Consider the following 21590-nt stretch of genomic DNA (forward strand, 5'->3'; position numbering starts at 1 on the left):
CCGTTCACAGGTGGAGGGCAGGCGCTTGCTGCTGCCTGGGGTGCAGGTCTGGGGAATGGTGCCCCCAGGGCTAGCAAGGTGTTTGGGCCCTCACTGAGAGGCCCCCAAGGGGCTGGGTGCTGCTGGTTCTTTGCCCCAGCTGGGGCTGGGGAAGGGCTGGGGCTGGGCTGCTGCCAGTGCACCCCATGAGCACCTACCCCCTGGGGAACGAGGGCCTGCCAGGCTGCGCCGGGTGTGTGCGGGGCGACTGATCACCCCGACAGCTGGCCCAGCCTGCCAGCGCTGAGCCTGAGAGGAGGCCTGGGCGCCTGGGAGCTGGTGTGTTTTGCCCAAATACATGCATTTACCTAATAAGTGATACTGCTTCTCCCTGGAAATATTGGTAATGTAAACTAGGCTTAATCTGTTTACAAGATACTTTAAAATAAGTTGTCTAACACTGTTTTATTCCCTCCAATGTCACAGGGATGAAGGCATTAATAGGCAATGGATGTCCCCTTCTGTAGGTTGTCAGTCTTTCTCCTGTAGGTCAGGGCAAAGGTCTTCCACAAATAAGTGTTTCTTTTTCACTCTCTCTATGATCATTTCCCTTCTTGCAGAGATTTCTACCTTTATGACTTTACTGATATAACATATAGAATCTTTCTGAGTTCAAAGAAATTATTAGCCAGGCCTGCAAATTATTAGCTTACCTTTAGGTCTGGATTAATTTTGTGTAGAAGGACATTCTGGACAGCTAATACATAGGCCTGACAGCAAGTCTCTAGGATTCTGTGTTGGAACATTTTGTTAAAAGATTATCCTTGCTTTAGAGGCTATTTTTCATTTACTTTGTAGTTACTGATTGAATCTATCTGTGTTCAGAAAAAAATCATTAAATATATAATACTGGAATTTTATATATATACTATTGTATACATACACACTGTTTGTACATCTGTGTGTGTGTATATTTATATATATAATTGCTTAGAGCTGTTTTAATAGCTATCTAGGTAGTTCTGTCTATAAACAGTGGGAAGAGAATGAAAGAGAAGGAAAAATTATCAACACACCTATTTATTTACGCATTTTTGGTGACTTGGAGCTTTTGCCCAAGAAGGTTGCACACTGGAATTGCCTTGGTTTGTCAACCACGCTCACCTGGCAAGAGCATGTTGCTGACCCTATGGATTCTTCTTTAAAGTGTTCAGGGAAGGAAGAAAAACACATTTGGTTGTCAGAACTACTTTCTTGTCTGGAAAACTTGGTGGAGGAAGAGAAATGTTTTCACTGAAGAAAGGGGAAAAAAGTGTCTTTTTCTCCGAAACTCTCACCTCAAATAAGAGAGCAGTGTCAGTAGTGAGCAAGTGGCCTCTGATTGCTTGTCTGACTCTCCCAAATGAGAAAAAACTGTGGTCACTGATGCTAAAGGTTGTGGCCTGCTTAGCATCCTGCTCAATAGGAGGGGAAAGCTCATCACCGCTGTCTCTGCTTGTTTCTCTGCAGCACTCAGCTGAGGATAAAGACAAATCTTCTTTGATAACTTTTTATGCTTAGTTAACACTAGTAATTGCATACCCAACAAAGAAATTTCCTTGCAGGCAGGAAGGAAATGCAATAGATGTGAAGACACTGATCGTCGCTCTGAAGAAAAAAAGCACTGAAAATAAAAACTCCAGTAAGATCGCAAAGCAGACACTTCAGAATTCTAATGATGTCTAGTTAAAATTTGCCAAAGCACATTTAATTCTGCCCTGAGTCCTGGTGACACCTATAATCTTGATGTGACCACTGTCATGACCTCCTAACCTCTGCAGGCTTTACTAGTTAAACAGCAGCTGCTGCTGCTTTTGGTTGCTGTTATTTCCATTTCTTACAGAGCACTGGTGAGTCGACCATTCCTGCACTGTGGTCCTACCTCTTCATGTGACTCTGCCCTATTGGACCCTGAGTCAATTTACTTTGGTGCCTGATAACAAACACTTGAGCCACGTGTCCCCTAATGTATGGATTATTACTGTTTACATAATCATATATTGCCAAAGCTGTGGGACAGCCTCCCATCCACTTTTCCCTGTCACTTGTCTCAGCACAGCAGAAGCATTCCCCACTTGACATGACAGGCTGCCGTTCTGTCTCACATATCAGAAAAGAAGAAACTTGAGCCATACAATACGAGGTACTTACCAGTAGGCTCACAGGTTCCTACTGAGGCAGCCTAATTCCACCTACGTGGTGCTTCCTATGAGCTAGCTTAGGCCCTCAGACATACCTGACCTGTATAGATTGCTAGTCTCAAGGACTTAAGTTGAATCTAGACTGCCTGAACATGGCCCAAAGTGTTCTTCCCCATCCAGAGAATCAGCCTACACATCCTTTTTATTGCTTCAGGTATCTTTTTACTGTACTGTTTTGCAGGTATTCCTCTCGCTCCTACCTATCCATGCCTCTACCAAGAAAACATCCTGTTGCAGCTTGGTTGGGTCTCCAAGCTCTGATGTGCAACACCTGAAAATTTGCTATCTGTAAACCCACGTACTCCAGGTCCTTGTGCACTTCTGATCTCATCTGCCCCAGACGCGGTGAAACTCCCCCACATAGGCATCCTTGACCTATTGATCCCTTCACCTGCATTATTCAAAATGAAGAGTCCTACGCCACAATATGCTATTAGGAAAACTTAGACCTCACACCTACACCAATGTGAATGAAACTGGCGCTCTGTTACTACATCTATATTGCTAAATAAAACAGGGACAAGGAGCAAGTTTTAATGCTGGGCTACTGATTGTCCATAACTATTTATTATTGAGTTTATCAGTACAGTTCTGGTCAGTGCCAACTAGCATCACCAGTACGATGCCTGGCATGCGGAGAATACCTAGCATACACACCAGGGACCGTTCCCTGTAGGAGGTTGCATCTAGGTCTCTTACTACTATGCGGTCTTCCAACACTATCCCTTCATGCTCTGCATCCTCAAAGCACTCCTCCATGTCCTTCTGCCATGTCCGAAGGCATGTAACACATCTCTCTGATTTCATACTATACAAACAGCACTTTTATGGGCTGCAATAGAGTTCACACATTATATCACACATTTGGAAATACAAAAAAGACACAAAAATTGTAACTGTATATTACAGCCACAGTGCAGCACATACAGCCTAGAGAAGACCCACAGCACAAACACTATGTCGAGTTGATGCAGCTAGTCAAGCCACATGGTCCCTAGCCCTGTTTTTTGTTTTTGGGGGGTGGGTTTTTTTCAATTATAGACATGCCCTATGTGGCCTACATTCAGGGCTTGGTGAGGAGGAATGGAATTAGACTCGTCTTTATTCTGCATGCATTCAAGTAAGGCTAGGTCTAGCATGACCCTGCTATGGCAGATGAAATGAATTTGTGAAAAGCAGCTGATGGGAGCTCACGCCAATTGTCAAAACCTCCAAAATGAACAGGAAGTTTTCTCAGGAGGCCTGTTTTTCCCCTGGACAGACCATATTTCCTGAATACTGGAAGGAAGAGTACAGACAACAGAAGTTAGGAGGAGGGCAGCATGGGAAGAGGGGGATATTCATTTTTATTTTTTTCCCCCACAAAGTCAGTTAAGCCTCTGTAAGCAGCTGTGCCAATTTCTGACCAGTCGATATGTCAGTTCTGCTTCTGAAAATCACAAGCCTGCTTTGAGTTAGAGTACACACCTTCCAGGCATGTTACTGTGGGCAGCTCTCCATCGGCATTGACAGCTGGTGCACTTTACAGCAATGAATACGGAGTTGACAATGCACTTCCCATCACCCCCCTGCGGCAGTGTCATATTGGACATCTCTGTAATGGAAAGATTAAAAGAAACCTCGTTGAAAACAGATGAGAAGGAATTGACTTAATGTTTAGACAGTGCCTAGGGCTCCAGTGGGATGGGTTTTGGGGATGGAGTGCAGAGGGAGTGGTTGAAACCGCATCTCCTCTCCCTCTTGTTGACAGATCAGTGTGAGGCTATTGGCTTAGTGGTGGCATTTGACCTTGCCTTTCCGTGTCTGGTCGGGAGACTCCCCCAAGTTTGGAGTGTCTGTACATGGAATATGAAGAGGATGATGATATTTCCTTTGCAAAATGGATGAGCAGTTTCTGGGGCCACAACTTGATTGATGAGAATGAGAACGAGGGTAGAGGCCACAAGAAACGTCCGACACGATTCTTTAGTGAAAGGAGAGCCTCCCTTCCGGTAAGAATTGTGTGCAACTTGCTGTGTGTGTGTGTGTGTGTGCATGCGTGTGCATTGTATGTGTGGATGTAAGTGGGTCTGACCCTACAGCTCTATGAGTGTGGCACACCTTGCTGAGTAAGTGCAGTTCCTGCTGGCTGCAGCAAGTGTCAGAGTCAGGCCTCAGACACTTAGAAGAAAAGGAAACTAGCAAACTCCAAGATAAGGGAAGATGGGACCAGAAACGTAAGGAGAAAGCTGTCCTAACTGCAGAAGTCCCAGCTATAGATTATGGTGGTGTTGTCTCTGCTAAGCAAGAACTGACAGAGATCAAAACACTTCAGAAATTTGGCATGCGCAAGCATTGTCTTCAATGACTCTGTTTAAATATGTAAAACTACATAAGGCCTTATGTCTTCATAGGATTTGGACCTAACTGCAACTATACTGCCTCCAATAGGCTGCACACTTTACTCCCTGGAATTTAGCTGTTTGCAGGTGTAACTTTTACTTTAAGAGAGAGGATATGGTCCCTTCTCGTTTTAAACATCTGACTCTGAAAATAAGAATGGAACACATGATAAAGCTCATTATACTGGAAGTAAGATCTTCAGGGAGAAGCAAGTTCTCTCTTCTTTTAGATGAACAAAATAGTTGGAAGAAGAAAGGACAGGTTTCCCGTGCAGAAGCTGTTTTTCTAGACAGCTGACAACTGTCTAACTGATTATCAAAATTAAGTTAAACTGAAAGCAGCTATTCCCAGACTGCTCTTTGCCTGAAGATTGTGGCTTTTATTTCAGCCCTAAATAAAGGCTGAGATTCCCCAAATCTGTCTTTAGTTTCCAGCTGCATGTTACCAAAGATATTATGTTTCCTTACAAACTATTTTTCACTTATATCCTTAGATCATCACGACTGCAGCAAAGCAAATGCTGTTACATTGTAGAGAAACAGCTACTGTTTTCCAAACAGTTTTTTGTTTTGAGGTGCTATATTTCACCTTGCCAGTTTTCCACTAGAGCTGCCATGTTCTAAGCTATGCGATTTTTCTTTTTCAACAAATATGGCTAAGAAAAACAAAGCAGAGCAAAACCATCCCCCATCTATTTGGATTTGAGGACTGGATGGAAAGATAACCTTCATTCATCAGTTTGGAACTGATCAGCCACATTTTTTTCTTTATTGTTATATTTTACCATGCTCACAGATTGCAGGGCAGACCCTGAGCTAGAGCTTTGCTAATGAATTCTATCAGAATGCCTGAAAAGAGACCATTTATTAATATTTTTTAATTTATTAGTGTTACTATATTTCAATGTTGTCCTTCTGAGAACAGCGTATAGGGGATTTCTTTAGACCCCAATACAAACTGAAGCGTGAGAATGTACATCAGATCACGTCCTGTTCAGCAAATTGCTGACCATATCTTCATTTATGTGTGTATGGATGTGTGAGTGTACATATACTTTAATTTTAAGCATGTTTTTATGTCTAGTTTGTTCAAAAGCTGCTTAAATAATTCGCTAACTATAGCTGCACCCCTGAACCAGCATCCAGTTCTTGAATTATGTGAGTTTAGAGAGAGAGAGAGAAGACTGTGTTTTTCTTTTTCTAGGGACAATACTACTCAGTCAGTTAAAGTTCACCTGTAAACTTAATTGTGCCTGCTCTTTACATTAGTGCTCCACATAAGTTTGTCTTGATCCAGTAGTATTATACAAGAGAGATATTTCAACTGCTTTATTTCTCAGTGCCAGAAATTTCCTGGGGAAATGAGAAGGGGAGATTTGTTTGCAGAATTTACTATGAATTTTGATATGAAACATCTTTTATTTGGAAATCTCTAACTAGCTGGTAGTGAACAGCATTAAAACATGTTGTCTTAAACCAACTCTAGAAATTGTATCAACAGGGGCACTAATAATTCCTAAGGAAATATCTCCTTCAGAAAGAGCATCTCCTTGTTCAGAACAACTTGCTTTTGCACCTGGATGTAAGTGCATGTTTTACACAGTTATTACACATCATATTGCTACTGTGATATTCAGAATACTTATGAATGTTAGTTAAATATCACCTTCATTTTATGAGAACAGTGCTATGAATAAGGGAGAGGGAGCTAGTACTATAACTGAGATCAGACTGCATCTCTTTTGTGAGTTAATACATCTTCAGTGGATCACAGTGTACCCCTTCTGCTATGTCAGCATTGTAAATGAAGATAATGTAGCTGTCCTCATTAAAATCAAAACAGCAGGGTCTGACGGACACAGCTGCTGGCAAAAGTGTGCAGATACAATTGTACTACCAAAGCAGCACTCCCAGCATGCTCTGTCTCATTTGCCAGGCGGGGTATGCAGTATATCAGCAATAGGGCAGTTCAGCCCACAAGAACTGTGTCTGAACAAAGATCATTTTGGCATTACATAGCAAAATGCAAGCATCACAGAGCAAAAGGTGTTTTGCATAACTCTGTAAACTGCTTTCAGCTCCAGATTGATGTGTTGGTCTTCACTGCAGTTTTTGCTGTGCTGTAGTGGTATTCAAGCCACTGCTGCCACTCCAAACACGATGGTGAGGGTATCCTGTCATTGTGGAGCCTCCCAAAATATGGAAAAACTTTTGTAGAACTCCCTCTGTGGTGTGCTTTACAGAAATTAACAACAATTTTAGGGTCTTTTTTCAGGATCTTAGTATACCTCACAAATGTTGCTAAGATGAGCTTCACAAAATGCTTTTGAGTTGCCATTGTCATTTCCATTTTGCAGAGGAGAACACAAAATGATATTCATCCCTCACTGGGTCATTGGCAGAGCCTGTGACTGGCCTCAGGAATCCCGGCTCCCAGTCTAGGCTAAAATGATTAGTCCAGACTTCTTGACTAAAACTTGCACCTCCACTCCCCCCAGAAAATTCAGAGTTGCATACGTTGCTGTGGGCCAACACTGAATGTAAAAACTGCCTTTGGAGAACCAAGTCATCTATTTTCAACTCCTTTTAGTTAATTCACTGCCCACTGCAAACTTTAGATACAGTGAGCTATGATTCCCTTTTTGAAGTGCCTAGCTATGACTTTCCTTGTCGCGTTCTAGCTAACCTCAGTCAGTTCAGTTCAGAAGAGTTTCTTCTCTCCCAAACTCTCTGTTTTGGGAAAATACAGGAGGCAGAGGAGCAGTGCTTGACTTTTACAGCCCTATGGATGTATTCACCTTCAAGGAGACATTGCTGCTCAACAGAAAATCCAGTAAAAAATAGCTAAGGGTGAGAGCAGAAGGAGTGACTGCTGTTGTAGTTGCTGACACTTAATCTAAAAAATAGTCGAAGTGAATACTCACCATGATATCAGTTGGAGCCTAGGCCAAAACATTTTTAAGGAATAAACACTTGGCTATAAGGTTTTTGGAAGGAGAGAAGGGTCTAGGGCAGAATGTGAATGTCAAATGTTCTAAAATGTTCCTAAAGCACGGGAGTCACTGTGCAAACATTGGCAGACAGTGAACACTCATACTGACCCACTGAAGATTAATTTTCTCACTGACACCTATGTTAGCCCTGAGACCAAGCCCAAAAGATGGAAACAATTATCATTTTCTCCAAAAAGGAAAATAGGTAATTTATATTGACATTAATTTCTTGAGGTTTTTGTTTGTTTGTACTTTTTTGCATTGCTTGTTTTAGAGAAATAATTAGCAAACAATCTGCTACCTGTTGCGTAAAAGGATACACTAAGAATGCCTGGCATTTGTTATATACCTCTTGTTGTATAGGGAGGGATCTATCATTCGTTCTTTCCCCTGCCTCTTCCCCTGTTGTACCTCCTCCCCACTCGTCCTCCAGTTTACAAACTACTCAAAGGCAGACCCCAGCAGGCAGCGAAGGAGAGGATTTTGTAGAGAGTCACCAGCCATAGGCACGAGGCAGCTGCTGGGGCAAGGAGAGGACCAGAAATAGGAGCTGTGCTCAGAGACCCTTGGCCTGGGAAGGCAGTGGCAGTGGGCAGACAACAGAGCGTGCAGGCACAGAGGGAATCTCCAGCTGCCAGCAGCTGCTGAGACTCTGGAAAGTGAAACAGCTTAAAGCAGTCCTCAGCCTGTTCGTTTTTACAGTGGTATCAAACAATCCATTCAACACCAAGTATGTGTATTAAATGCATGTATTAAAACTAAGAAACAGGAAGAAAGCCAAATGGATTGTATCTGAAGTCAGTGTCAGATCTGCTGCATTATTGGGCTTCATTTTATTACTTTCAGTTCTCCACAGAGTCAATCTTAAACAAAAGATAAAACACAAATAATAAGCCACAAAATGTTCATGCTCAGGCAGTTGTGTTAAGGCTCCTGTTCTCTGTAAGGTTACATGCATAATGCAGCAACATGCTGACATGCTTGAGCACAATTACCAGTCTAGCTACAGTGGTATGTATCATGCAAAGATACTGTGAAGAGGATGCACAGCCACAGAAATATAGTTACCTAAATCTATGTGGGTAGCTTTACCCTTAGTCCACAGAGGCAGATAGGCATTTTGGAGGAAGGCCCATTCCTTTCTTGATCTTCGTTGCCATGTCAGTATGTGAACTACAGTCTCTTTGTTAAGTGCTTAACTATAATTCTGTCTGTGAATGGAAATTAAAAAGCAATATCTTAGTAAAATAAAACATTTACAGATATTGCAAAACAGACTTGATCAAATGCCATCCTTAGTTTCACCTGCTCTGTTTTTTGTTCAAACCATCTAAGAACAAATACTGGTGATTTTTAGTGTAAGACGATTTGGATTTCCAGGAAATAATATATGTTGATGCCATTAAAATGACATGAAAGACATTTAGCTTGTTCAGCTTGACATGGCATATGTATTCTTGTCCCTCAAGCATGATGTGATTGCTTTGCTGCTTTTTTAAGCCACAATACAATGTGACCTTACAGAAATTACAGCCATATTGATTAGTTTGAAGCAGTATGCTTCAAAGTAAAAAAAGTATAGCAGAAATCATTACCACTACTCTCAAGAGTCAGTCATAATATGCTTACTGAAGCAAGCTTGTATCTGAAAATGAAATTGAACTAATATAGTATGATCTGAAAAGTCTTCTGTATTAGGTGTTTCTGTCAGGTATAAGACTTATTTAAAAGAATCAGGAGATGCAGATGACTGTGAAAATGGGAAATACAAACTAGTTAATAGCAGGATATATAGACCCAAGAAAAATATATTCTCAGTTGCTGCCAATGGCTGCAGGCAGGAAATAGTAAAGGGGGAGCCAGATCTACCTAAATGGAACAGCAGTATTTTGCTGGAAGGTGCACAGTGCTACCAGGTGTAGATTTATTAGTGATCTAGCACCACTCATTAAGCCTGTCTAATGTGATGTAGTCACAACTACATGGGTGCACAACGCCACTGTTCAGAGAAGAGCTGCACAAATCCTTGCTGTGCTGATACATATATAATAGCATCTGGACCAGAGTAAAAGCAAATGTATATGGGAGAATATTTTGGGTCCCTTACAGTCCTAGGGTTGTAGGTTTATGTGGCCACTATACCGAGATGGTTTAGCTTCCCACTGCTGTTTGTAAAAAATAAATAAATAAATAAGATGTTTGCAGTAACAGCACCCCTAATAGCCAGAATATTAATACATTTCAAAAGCTCTGCTGCTGTGAGGAGATTCACAGGTGCGGCACATCGATCTCACTCAGACTCCAAGAGCAAGAGCCATTTTGGAGAAAGAAGAGGTTTTGAATTGCCCAGGTTGTGTTAGCATGAGGCAAGCATCTGATGTAGGGCCTCAGTAAGTGGCTACAGCCTGGGAGAGCTAAGACCCCAAAACCTCCAGTGTGGGGACCTGAGAAGAGTGAGCATTGCGGTGGCTCCTACATAGCTCTACAGCTGTTTTCTAGCATACAGAGGAGAGAAAGGACCAGCGCATGGCCTAGGGTTTAGCCATGCCACCTCTGGAGCAGAAAGTTCAGGCAGCATCAAGTGTCTTCTTCCTTGCTGGCTACAAAACAGTTTCACTTATAAAAAGGGCTTATAAAAAGGGTGTATCTATCCAAAGCATCTACACAATTGAATGCCTGAAGTGTCCTAATCTGACACTTAGGGATCTCATTTTCAGATACATCCTATCTGTCCCTTACAGCTTTCACCATCTGCTGCTTGCCAATGTTCAGCCCTTTTCCAGAGAGGCAGGGTTTGGAGCACATCTGGCTCTATGTGATGACCCTCTCACTCATCTCTTGCTACAGGTCAGTCTACTTCTGCCATCATGACTCCATAGTACAGAGCAATTCTGTATCACCCTAATCTCCTTTACAAACATTTACACATGCTGATGCATGAAACACAGCTGATGCAGATCAATAGCTTTTATCCACATGCCAGGCCTGGGAAAATTGAATCACACAGAAACTAAACAACCCTGTTTACTCCCTTCCCAATTTAGCCCTGCAAATGTTACTGTGGGAAGCCTGTTTCCTACCAGTTCTCTGAGGGATGTATCCCTCAGCACCCTGAGAGTGCTCCCTCATCAGTTCAGGACAAAAGTGCCCAAGGTATCAGCATAAAATTCAGAGACAAACGGTAGAGCATTTTCTCTGCATGTAAGCCATGCTGCAAATTAGACATAACTGGGCTAGAAATGGTCCCTGTTGCACTCCAGTGAACTCAGACATCTGATAAGACCTCAACCTATTTGGGTCAAACTCAGCATTTGGCTAATCTGGCCACAAAAGGCTGGGTCCTTACTTTTCGAGAGTCCTGCCTAGAATCAGTCACCATATGGGATGCTTGATCTTTTGGTGATCTTAAGTGTCCCAGTTTCTTTTAGTGTCAGTGGGCATTAAGAGGAACCAGCATGCTTTATGTTTGAAATGCTTACTTGGGTGCCAAAGTTTAGATACTCAAAAACTGGAATAAAAGCAAATTCTGCTGCTGCCTCTGGAAAACAAGCTCTTGGCACTGTGATTCTCTTACACATGTGAGGTACAGGAGTTTGGCCAAGGTCCTTCATTGTGCACCACTGTTCAGAGAGTGCTCTGTAGCAGAGAGAATCTGCCCTGTGTGCTCTACTTCTACATTCAATACTCAACAAAGACCTCTTTTGTTGCAGGCCAAGCTTTCCTCCCTCCATACAACAAGACTCCATGCCTCTACCAAAGTCTCTTCTTCAGGGCATCTCAAGGGCTGCAAGGGGTTTCGAGAAGACCAAGATGTCAAATGCCACTGCCACAAGAGGGCAAGCAGAACACCTTCAACGGACAGCTCATGCCTAGAGACAAGATCAAACTCCATCCAAGAATTTGCGGAGTCCTTTGAGAAGCAATTGCATTTCAGAAGCAAACGTTCAGTTTCTTTGGTAGGTAGCAACCAATAGCAGCCTTAAGATCAAAAAAAAAAAAAAAAAAAAAAAAACCCAATAAACCAAAAAAATACAGGCCAAGTTCATCCCTGGTGTGATCCTTGTTGCTTTCCTTGAGACGGAGCAGAAATAAGCTTGAATGTCTTAAGTGATATGGTCAGTACAGTAGAGCAAACAAGCTTAAAATGGCCATATCATTAGAATGAGCTTTCTTGATGTAGTGTTGCCATCTATACTTATTCCAAAATGTATATCTCCAAAATGAAACACTGCACTGGCTATGGCAGTAAGATGTTTTCAGAGGTTTCTTCAGCTGTGCCAATAAAACGTGACAATATAAAAACAGTGTTTCTTCCCTTTTGCCATGAGACCCAGCTCTCTTTCCCACTGTTGCTGACTGGTTTAACTATACATGGTGTTTTCAGTAGGACTGCCAGACATTGTGTCTGAGGGGCTTCTCCTTTACTCCTTGGGACTCTGTCCATTTGCATCTTGATTGTCATGTCACCACACACCTGCAGCAGCAGTAGTTGCTGCAAGTGGCTGAACACGTTTTCACTGCAAAGGCATGCAGCATGGATTCACCTCCCATTACATCCTCTTCTCCCCCCTGTTGTTCTGTTCTGAAGCACGAGCATTTTCTGTATGGTTTGTGTCAATGAAGTAGCCAGTAACAACTCTTTGTCTATCACAATTTAACACATTTTTATTATTATGTTACACTATACCCGGTGTATCATAAAATGGAAGGGTGATAAACCCTAACTCCTTTCTAAGTATCAGAAGAACACTGCCAAATTCAGTCACCCTGTTGGAAAAGCTGTGCTTGAATAACACCTAGCGGTATTAGCACCAATTAACCACAGAGGGAAGTATCCTCTCTTTTCAGTTAATTGACTCTGACAGTTTCATACAGAGAAGCAATTTTCAGCCCTCTTTGCAGATCCTCCATGCAGCAACAAGAGAGAAAACAATCTCTTTTCAATAGCAGCATCATTGCATGATCAGTCCCACAATTACAGTCCTTGCATGCCCAGTTCTCTAAGAATATGCAGAATCACCGTGATGACAACACTTACTAGGCAATTGTTACAATTTTATGTGCGTTCTCTAATCTTCTTTTTCCCCTTTAGGAACTATTCAGAATTTATTTCATTTGGTACTTCACATTGCCTCATTTGCCATCCCTCACCAGTAGTTGCCTGGTTTATCATTTCTCAAAAGTGCCCTCAGCTAGAAAGTCTGTGAATGTGTAAAAATTGCATGATAAGTATACTGAGTATAGTGTACTACGTATGAATTTGGTTCCAGGTAAAAACATGGATTCTGGTACCCTTCTGTGATCCTCGGTGAGGTGTGCTGGGCTATATTTTAATCTCTCTTTCAAGCAGACCAAATTGCTGTCGTTCCCTCAATTACCACTGAAGCTAGTGAGGTGTGAAGGACTTCAGGACTTTGAAGAACTGAATGATAGCCATTAGAGATCCAAATGGGAGTTTGGGAGTGGGCTTAAATCTCTAAATTAGGTGTTGAAAATTCCCTATTTTTTATGTTCAGAGTTCTGCGGGTGCAGTTCAAACCACCTTTTACATGAGTGCAGAGGTTAAAAAAGCAGGGGAGGAAGCTAAGTCCATTTCATCTCTTTTCTTGTATGTTGCTTCTCTTAAGTGGCTTTGAGGACACTTAAGCACCTGTTTTCAATGAAGTCTTTGCAGCCAGCACTGAACAGCCTTCAGGCATATGAAGGTGGATCATGTGAAAGGGTAGAAATATGGAGTCTGGGCTGAAATTTCAGACATCCCCCCACCTCCCCTGCTTCTTCCCCTCCTGTCTGCTCTTCCCCTCAAGCTTTCCAAGTGGGTGATCCTACCTACCACACATACAGTATAATCAAAAGCATGTTGTCCCTTGCTGAGCTTTAGGGTGACTGGCTGGGGCTTAAAATTGAGCACATCATGTTAAAGCTGATCTGGCAGAGGTAGGTGACTGGAATATTTTAACATACATTATTATGGAAATAAAATTATGAAATTTCATTGTTTGTGTGGGAGTCACTTTTAATTCCCTGCTATTTTTCTCCTGCCTTTCAGCAACCTGAAGGCATGAAGGAAAGAAGTGAAAGAGAGAGATTGCTTTCACCAAAGAGCAGTTCTCACAAGAAAATGAGAGGGAAATCAGGGCCAAGGAGAGAGCAGAAAGAAGATGAAAGTCCAGAGCTTGCACTTGCAAGTCACAACGAACAGTTTCCATCACATGCAAGCGTTGAAAAAGGATATTTTTGTGCAGGGAGCCAGAATGTGTTGGGATAATGAATGTTAACACTCTCACTGAAGAGCAGAGTGAGCATCCTTGTTTTGTTTTGACTAGAAAATGCCTATTAGCTAGAAAAAACCCTACACTGTAAAATAAAATTAAAATTCAATCACATAATTGACACCACGTTACTACCTTCCTGTCTTTATTTTTGCCACTATAAATGTGATCCTTGTCACAGAGGTGGGTGTCTGGAGCAAGATCCAAGTTAGCACTATATCACCTTCATAAGATTTCAGGCAGGTTTAGCATTTCAGCAGGACAGTAGTGGATATGTTCATTTAAGAGGAGAACATGTATGTACCACAGAGCTGTGCAACTATAACCTCACTATGTTGCCTACCAAATGACAGCCTCTTTTGTGGCCTTCCCGCTCTGCAATTACTACTTCATAACCCTGAGTCATAGCTACAACTCCTTTTGTTACATCTTTAGTTTTGCCTCATCAAAATCTGAGCTTTACTCAAAGCTCTCCAGGAAAAACAGACAGATTTGCTATCTCTCACACTTCTATATTTTCTTTAAGGGGTTGCTGTTAGTTGCCACGGATTAAGGGGAGGCATTGCAACTCTTTTTACTTGTTCTCTTTCCTATAATGAGGACCAAACCAAGGGAATTGGCATCAGCTCTGCCTATGGTAAGCAGGGCTTAGGAAAACTCTGTTCCCTTTGGCTGAAGATCTCCTGAACTCAGGTGTAAATCTCACCAACTGTAAGTAAGATTCCTTCTATGCAGAGGAACATCTGAGTTTTCCCTGCAGAAAAAAACCCTGCCCACTTTGGGAATAATTTTCCCAGGCCTTGTCTTGAGAAAGCCTGGTTTGGATAACACAGTTAGAGAAGGGTAAAGACCGGTGACATTATGAGCAAGAGCCAAAGTTTGCAGGGTGTTCTTCATGTGACTCTCTGTAATTAACAAAGATATTATTATTATATTTTAGAGCCTTAATTTTGAATGTTCAACCCTTTAAATACTTAGGGCATCCTTAAAACTTTGTAACGCTTATCTCCATTTTGGGATTTTTCTGCGTTTGGTGGGGTTTTTAAGGTTATATAAGAAAGTCATCAATCCCTTGTTGATGCTTGTAAACTGCTTTTTGCCTGGTAACATATATTATAAACTAATAAATATGATTGAAAAACTTTACTCCTATGCACAGTTTCTGTCCTTCCTAATCCAGAAGAAAATCCAGACTGGATTTTCATTAAGTTTTCCTTTCAGCCAAAACTTCCATGCAGGTGATGTGCCTTTTATAACTCTCCTTTGAAGACTGAATTACAATAGACCTGGACGGAAAGGGACACAGCCAGCTAAGCCTGAGACTCTCAAATAAAAGCGCTCACTGGCCTACGTCCTCTCATGTAGCAGCTTGCTCTTCCATCTCACCAGAGTTGAACGCTGTGGCTGCAGCAGGCTTTGGCTGGAGCTCTGAGTATCAGTGCCCCTTCCTATTCTCCAGCCACCTTAACTCCATAGGCCCAGCTGCAAAAAGCTTGTATTCATGAGGCTCTGACAAGCAGCAGATGCAAAACAAACACACTTGTTGTTCACCACACTCAGTGAAAACACCAGAAAGAGTAAGACAGATCCCCCTGTGTGCCTGGATCCTACTTATAGCTTACAATCTCCAGCAAAGCACAGGTGAGCCTTGCTGCCTCCAAGGCCACTGAGCAGCTCTGCTGCCTCCAAGGCCACTGAGCAGCTCTGCTGCTCAGGCTGTGTGCTCTCTACAAATAGCACCCGTAGCACTGAACCCGCTTCTCTCAAATGGGAGTATTTCTAAGTGTTTATGTCCTTTTTGGACTGGTTTGCCTGCCCTGCCAGCCCTGTGTTGTGACTCTGGAAACAGAATCTTTCAAACTGTCCCAGACACTGTTCTCCTTAAATCGCTAACAACTGTTTACTCAGAAGTGTTTTCTCCTGTTTCGTATCACACTTGATCAGACCAACAACCCTTTCCAATTTAATCCCATGTAGTCTGGTAGAATAGCATTGCTTAGAAAGACTGAAACTTGCATTATATAGATGAAAACATTCTCCACAGAAATTAAAAATAATTCCATAACGAATCAGGGATTAGGGAAGACAGGTAATAATCCAAAGAGAAATTTGACAGGGATAGCATGGCTTATACTTCTGTTTTCACAAAAAGCGGAATGGGATGTACAAGCAGCCAGAAAGACTCTAGAGGATCTTCATTTTCACGATTAGGTCACTAGTTCAGTCATGGCTGACATAAAAAATGGTCACTGACTTTACTCCCATCCCCAATTCCCAAAGCAGCTGGGGTTGCTGTGGGAATTTTCTATACCTACGCCTGTTCCTATGCAAACACTGTTTGCTCTTTCTGATCTGAGAGTGGGATTGCTACAAATTGCATCAGAATCCAAACCTTAGGCATGCAGGAGATCCATCAGCAGGCAGCAAAGAAAAGGGAACTGAGAGATATGTTTTCCAAAATGCTGGTTAACAACTAATGTTGAAAAACCGAATGAGTTTTACAACAGTGGGTAACTAGCAGGCTGCAGAATTAGGTCGCTTGCTTCCTCTGTGGGCTAGCTGACATTACTCAGAGGCCCAGGCACATTATAAACTTGCCCTAGCTCACAGGCAGGAGGCCATGACCTGCGAAAATACTTTTCTCTGTGAATCTTTCCCACCACTTCACACTAACTAGTAAGTGCTCCCGTGGGAAGTCAGGGCATAGATGCATACAAACATTTCAAGCAAGATCCAGTAATAGCACTGTTTTCTAAGAAGGCTACGAACAGAACTTCTAGTGTGGTCACCTGCTTGATAAGGCTGTCAGACTCAAAGCAAAATATTTATGCTTCAGTGCTTCTGAGACACTGTTTAATTGTGGAATGGCTTTGAGGATAGATCAAAGCTTAGTTACCTGTTAATGTATCATATATTTGTATATAAAATGACAGACTTGACAAAGGTGGAATGAGACAATATCTATATGCTTGCAAAACATGTATTCTAGGAAAAATGGGAAATATTTTAAAGCATAAATAAAACCGAACCATTATATATAACAGGCAAGAATATATAATAGACATAGCAAAAGAAACCTAATATTAAATATGAAAAAATGAAAATGTTCACCTATTTTTTTGGTCTTTAGCATGAAAGAAAATATATGGGTATACACATCCCTGGTTCTGAACACATTCGGTGTACACATAAATATATACAATTATACAGAGAAATTACAAACATGATATCCAGAATTATTAATAAAGAAATGAATCATAATTATGGGACCTTGAAGGCATCTGCCAAAACCCTTGAAAGCAAACAGCTCTTAAAATATGGTGTCCAGAAGGATATTGTAGCCAAAATCTAGTAGCTAAAACAGTAGTGAATATTGAAATCAAGAAAACCTCACAGATAATGTCCCACCTGCAATTGCTCTGCCAGAGTTTTAGATAACTGTAATGCTAGAAGATGCTAGAATGAACCCAGTCACAATGGCACTAGAAAACCATGCTTCTAAGGTTTTGATTTTTATTTACTCTGTTTCTGATGGGACTGACAGATCATATTCCTGCTATTAGGAAGATCTCTCTGAATCCTAGTTTAATCTCTACCGTACTTCAGAAAAAGATGACTTCTTTCCAGTGTGTCATGTCTCTGAGGCCAGACAGAAAATAGCTGGAAAGAAGTGATACAGAGCGTATCAAAGACTCAGCCAGGCACCTCATATTCTTTCACATATGATACATTCTTGTCCTTCTTAATAGTATGCTTGTCAAAATGCTTCAGTTCACACAATTTCTAAACTGATAGAGTTAGGCTGTATAGATATGGCATTGGTGACAAGACCCACTGAAACTTGTGACAGTCATACATGGATTTTGATCAAAAAAGCCCGTGGAGTTCTTGCACAGAATCCACAGGCTGGTGATGTAATTCTATTCCTGATACTGAAGTATCAAAAAGTAGCTCTCTTCTTATTCCAGAGCTTGAAGGGAGGAATTCATGGATCTTTCCCCTAGGCTTCCCTGCAGCTGTATCACATTATGTATGGTGGATGCTAAGGTTTTGGTCCTTTGGAAAACATCCATTCATGGACCTTTATGTAATGGATCTTGACTGATATTATTGTCTTTCTATAAGCACAAAAGAACAGTTAAATGTCTTTCATAATCATTCTAAATTTAGTGGATCCACCCCCCAAAGACTCTCTTTATAGACATTTTTGGCTGTCAAAGCAGCTTGAGTGATTTTAGATTAGCCTTCCCATAGCTAGCGCAAGTTTGCAACTGGGAGAGAGGAACATATAGGGGGTTCCTTTGCATCAGCAAAATTCCTGCAGCAATAATAGCTCCTCTGGGGTATGTGGAGAACAAAGTAACTTTGGGCTGCTTTCACTTGTGCAGGAGGGGCAAATGCCCTGAAGTTTGTCCTGAATTTGGGGTGCAAAATAAAATGTGCAGAAAACACTTCTCCATTATGGCAACTCTACCTACCCACATCTGGAGATTAGGCTAGCTCATCTGACAGATTATCCATTCCTTTAACTTTTTTGCATGGAAAAAAATTAGTCCCACAGTAGCATAATCCAGGTTTCAACTACATGGTCAACGAACATAGTTCATAAAGTTGTTTCATTTGCTCATTCATGTTACTTATTACGAGCCAACTGCCTCACCCTAAGCCATTCTGAGTTGAGGTCATTGATAAAAGTTTCTCTCCATTTAAAGGAGGAAAATATGGATCTGTGTGTTATTTGTCATGATGACCTGAGGACTGGGAGCAGCACAGAACTTCATTGCATGCACAGCTTTCACAAAGAGATATTGTGACTAGTTCCCATGGCCTTATTTTTTATCACTGGCAATGTAGAAAGAAGAGGAAGGATCTTTTTACACAAACTGCTCCAGACCCTTACTCGAATGGTAGTGACTGAAAGAGATGTTTGTGTGTTTTGCACTGATGGAATGATAAAAGGTGAAGATTATGGGCCACACTGAAGCTGCTGCAGCCGGTGTGTGTTGTTCTTTATATGACTGGGATAGGAGTAAAGGGCAACATCACTGGTTCGAAAGAGCTGTGAGCAGCTGAGTGTTTGAATGCCTAAGGATCAGAGCTGGCACTGGAGGGAAGGATCAAAGAGCTCTTCTAATTCCTGGCTAATCAACGTAAAAGAGTTTGGTTAGTTTGGCTCACTCCTTTCCATACAGTAAAATACTGCAGTATAGTTGGTGCTTTTATTGATAGCCTCAGCAGAATGACCAAGGACTAACTACTCCTGTTCTTGGAGGTTGTTTCTGTAGATGACTTCGGAAACATACTGGCGGAGCAAAATGAGAGAAGTAGCCATAATTGCTACTTTAGCTCTACTTTCAAACACAGAACCCTAATTTCAAGACTTGTCAGTCTAGTATCAAATAAACTAGAGAAAAAGCTAGAGATGGAATTCTTCTGAAAAAAATTAAAATTGCATCTGGTCTGGATCCTGCTGAAGCTATTTTGATGACAGCAGGACTTCACCTAATAGTAGCATTCTGTTTTCCTTATTATAATTAATTTAATAAATGCTTTAGTTCAGAGCTCTTCATCTCTTACAGAAAAATATCAGTCAAGCCTCTCAAAATTCCTGGGAAATAAGATTCCTGTGTTAAAATTCTGTTTTCTAGCATTCTTTTCCATTTTCTTTTCTTTAACTAATATTCGAAAGTGGCTGCTACAGAAACCACCCTGTCCAATGTGTAATATTCAGGTGCTTGTGTCAAAGTGAGTTGTAGACGCTTATCACCCGTGATGAAAAAAATAAGAAGAGAGTGGTCTGTAGGACTACAGAGAGGAAATATTCAAGGTTCGATTTCAGTTACAGAAGAGAAAAGAAAACAAAATTTTATTCAGTGGACTAATGCATTACTAGCTTACTCTAAGTGTTGTACCTTTTTATGCAATTAAAAGTTCAGCTCTGAAAATATTCCTTACTTCTTCTGCTTATGCATGTTATGGAAACACATCAGTGTTTGGTGAAGAGGTCGAAAATATTTTTACAATTCTACAGATAGCTGTAAATTATTTAAAAGTTAACTTCACTTCTTGTTATTAAATGACTAGATAATATATATGGTCATTTTCCAGCAGAGGGAGCCCGTAGATACCGATTCAGAACATAGATACTACGATCTACACCATGCGTGAGTTAAAGTTTAAAATTAATTACAGTGCCAGTGGGAGATAACAGCAAAGGAACATAGCAAAGAGCACAGGACCATATGGTCAGATTTTCCTTGTGTTCCTCACATAAGATTTTTGCTGATGTGAATAAAAGCAGTATACACCAAAACCAAGGGCAGAGTTTGACCTGGTATGGGGGATTGCAGTATTTACCCACTGGTTAGCAGAAGACCACAATCTGGCTCCTGAGGCCCCTCATTGCTGAATCGCTAGCTAGCAGCACTCCTAACCCAGTGCCGGCTCCTCTCTGCCAGCAGTTGCCAAGCTGTTTTCTTGAACCACCCTCCTGTTCCAGCACTCACTCCACATTCCTCTCCTTTATTGGTCAGAGCGCTGCTGCTTTAGCCCCGCGTGCCCACACCGACTCGCACACCGAACACCCAAGCCGCAGGGAAGGGATTAGCAGCAGCCCCTGTAGAGATAGCAGTCCCCAACATTGCTGCTTTCCTAGGGATTAGCCAACTTCTGGCAGGCTGCTTGGAGGGGCTGCCTCTGAAACCTTCCTCCAGTACTCGCCTACAGCTGGTAAGCTGCTCCTGTAGGCCAAAATGTCTGTATTAGTCTGAAGGGACCTGCCTCTCCCAGGGATCAGTCTTGCTTTCCAAATTTGCAAGGTTAAATCCACAAAACCTTTGGAGACTCTCTCCTGTAATCCTCACTATAGGAAAGATAATACACTTCTTTCCCTAGAGCACTGCCAGTTCGGTGTTTCTTTTGATAGAATAATTATATGTGATGCCAAAGTTTCTCACTGAGAAAAAGCCAGTAGTATTTTTTCTTACAAGCAGCATGTTCTATTCTATAAATGTAAATGTAGAAAGATTAATCAAAACCATTTCTTTTAACAATACCTTTTTTTTAAAAAAAGGAGCATTTTCCTTCTAGAGGGTGTAAGTTACATTTAGCGAGTCTATGCAGGTTTGCATGAATAGGTTCATGACTCTTCTTTACTTGTCAAGAGTGTAGATAGACATTTCAAACTCAGATCTCACACTACCTTCACTAGCAAAAAAACTTCATTGCTCCTGTTCTCCAGTGTCACCCAGGAAAAATAAACATTATGCGTACTTTTTAGTTCTTTCAAAATACAGCATAATTGAACACAAGAAAGTTTTTTTTTTTTAATACCTCCATTCATAAAATGTAACCTCTACTCTACAATAGTCCTTAGCTAAGTCAGTGAAATGGCACATATGCCTGCATTTCAGCTGGAGTCCAGCTGATGCAAGTAGGTTTTTTCTGCTGTTACTGGACTGTGAACTGCAACAGTTGAAGCACAGGCACACATTCACATCAGTCATCTTTGCTGTGAGGGTACCTCTAGCAAAGGGAGACAAATAAGCAGCTGGGGAGCAGCAGGATTCTTGAACCACTCAGCTTGTTTGGACAGTTAGTGTAAGTTACAGTCTTGAGCCTCTCACTATTATTTCAGAGAAAATCTGGAGACGTAAAGCCATACTGAGCTTCATCTTTCAAACAAATGAATATGCCTAATTGCAGAGGAATTACTCATTGCAAAAT

General features: G+C 41.5%; 1 protein-coding gene across 1 annotated transcript; it reads left to right on the top strand.

Annotated features, from left to right (window-relative positions):
- The first annotated feature begins 4060 nt into the window (after window positions 1–4060).
- LNP1 (leukemia NUP98 fusion partner 1) lies at window positions 4061–13861 on the top strand. The gene is made up of 3 exons (XM_026112328.1): window positions 4061–4210; window positions 11304–11549; window positions 13643–13861. The coding sequence occupies exons 1-3, from the start codon at window positions 4061–4063 to the stop codon at window positions 13859–13861; spliced, it is 615 nt and encodes a 204-aa protein (XP_025968113.1).
- The last annotated feature ends 7729 nt before the right edge of the window (window positions 13862–21590 follow it).

The sequence above is a fragment of the Dromaius novaehollandiae genome, chromosome 1 (genome assembly GCF_036370855.1).
Source record: "Dromaius novaehollandiae isolate bDroNov1 chromosome 1, bDroNov1.hap1, whole genome shotgun sequence".
Lineage (NCBI taxonomy): Eukaryota > Metazoa > Chordata > Aves > Casuariiformes > Dromaiidae > Dromaius > Dromaius novaehollandiae.

Bases quoted from the DNA above. Each gene is read 5' to 3' on its own strand.
- LNP1 (XM_026112328.1), top strand. From the start codon at position 4,061: ATGGAATATGAAGAGGATGATGATATTTCCTTTGCAAAATGGATGAGC. The intron at 4,211-11,303 runs GTAAGAATTGTG...CTTTTGTTGCAG, and splicing joins AAAGGAGAGCCTCCCTTCCG to GCCAAGCTTTCCTCCCTCCA. The intron at 11,550-13,642 runs GTAGGTAGCAAC...CCTGCCTTTCAG, and splicing joins GCAAACGTTCAGTTTCTTTG to CAACCTGAAGGCATGAAGGA.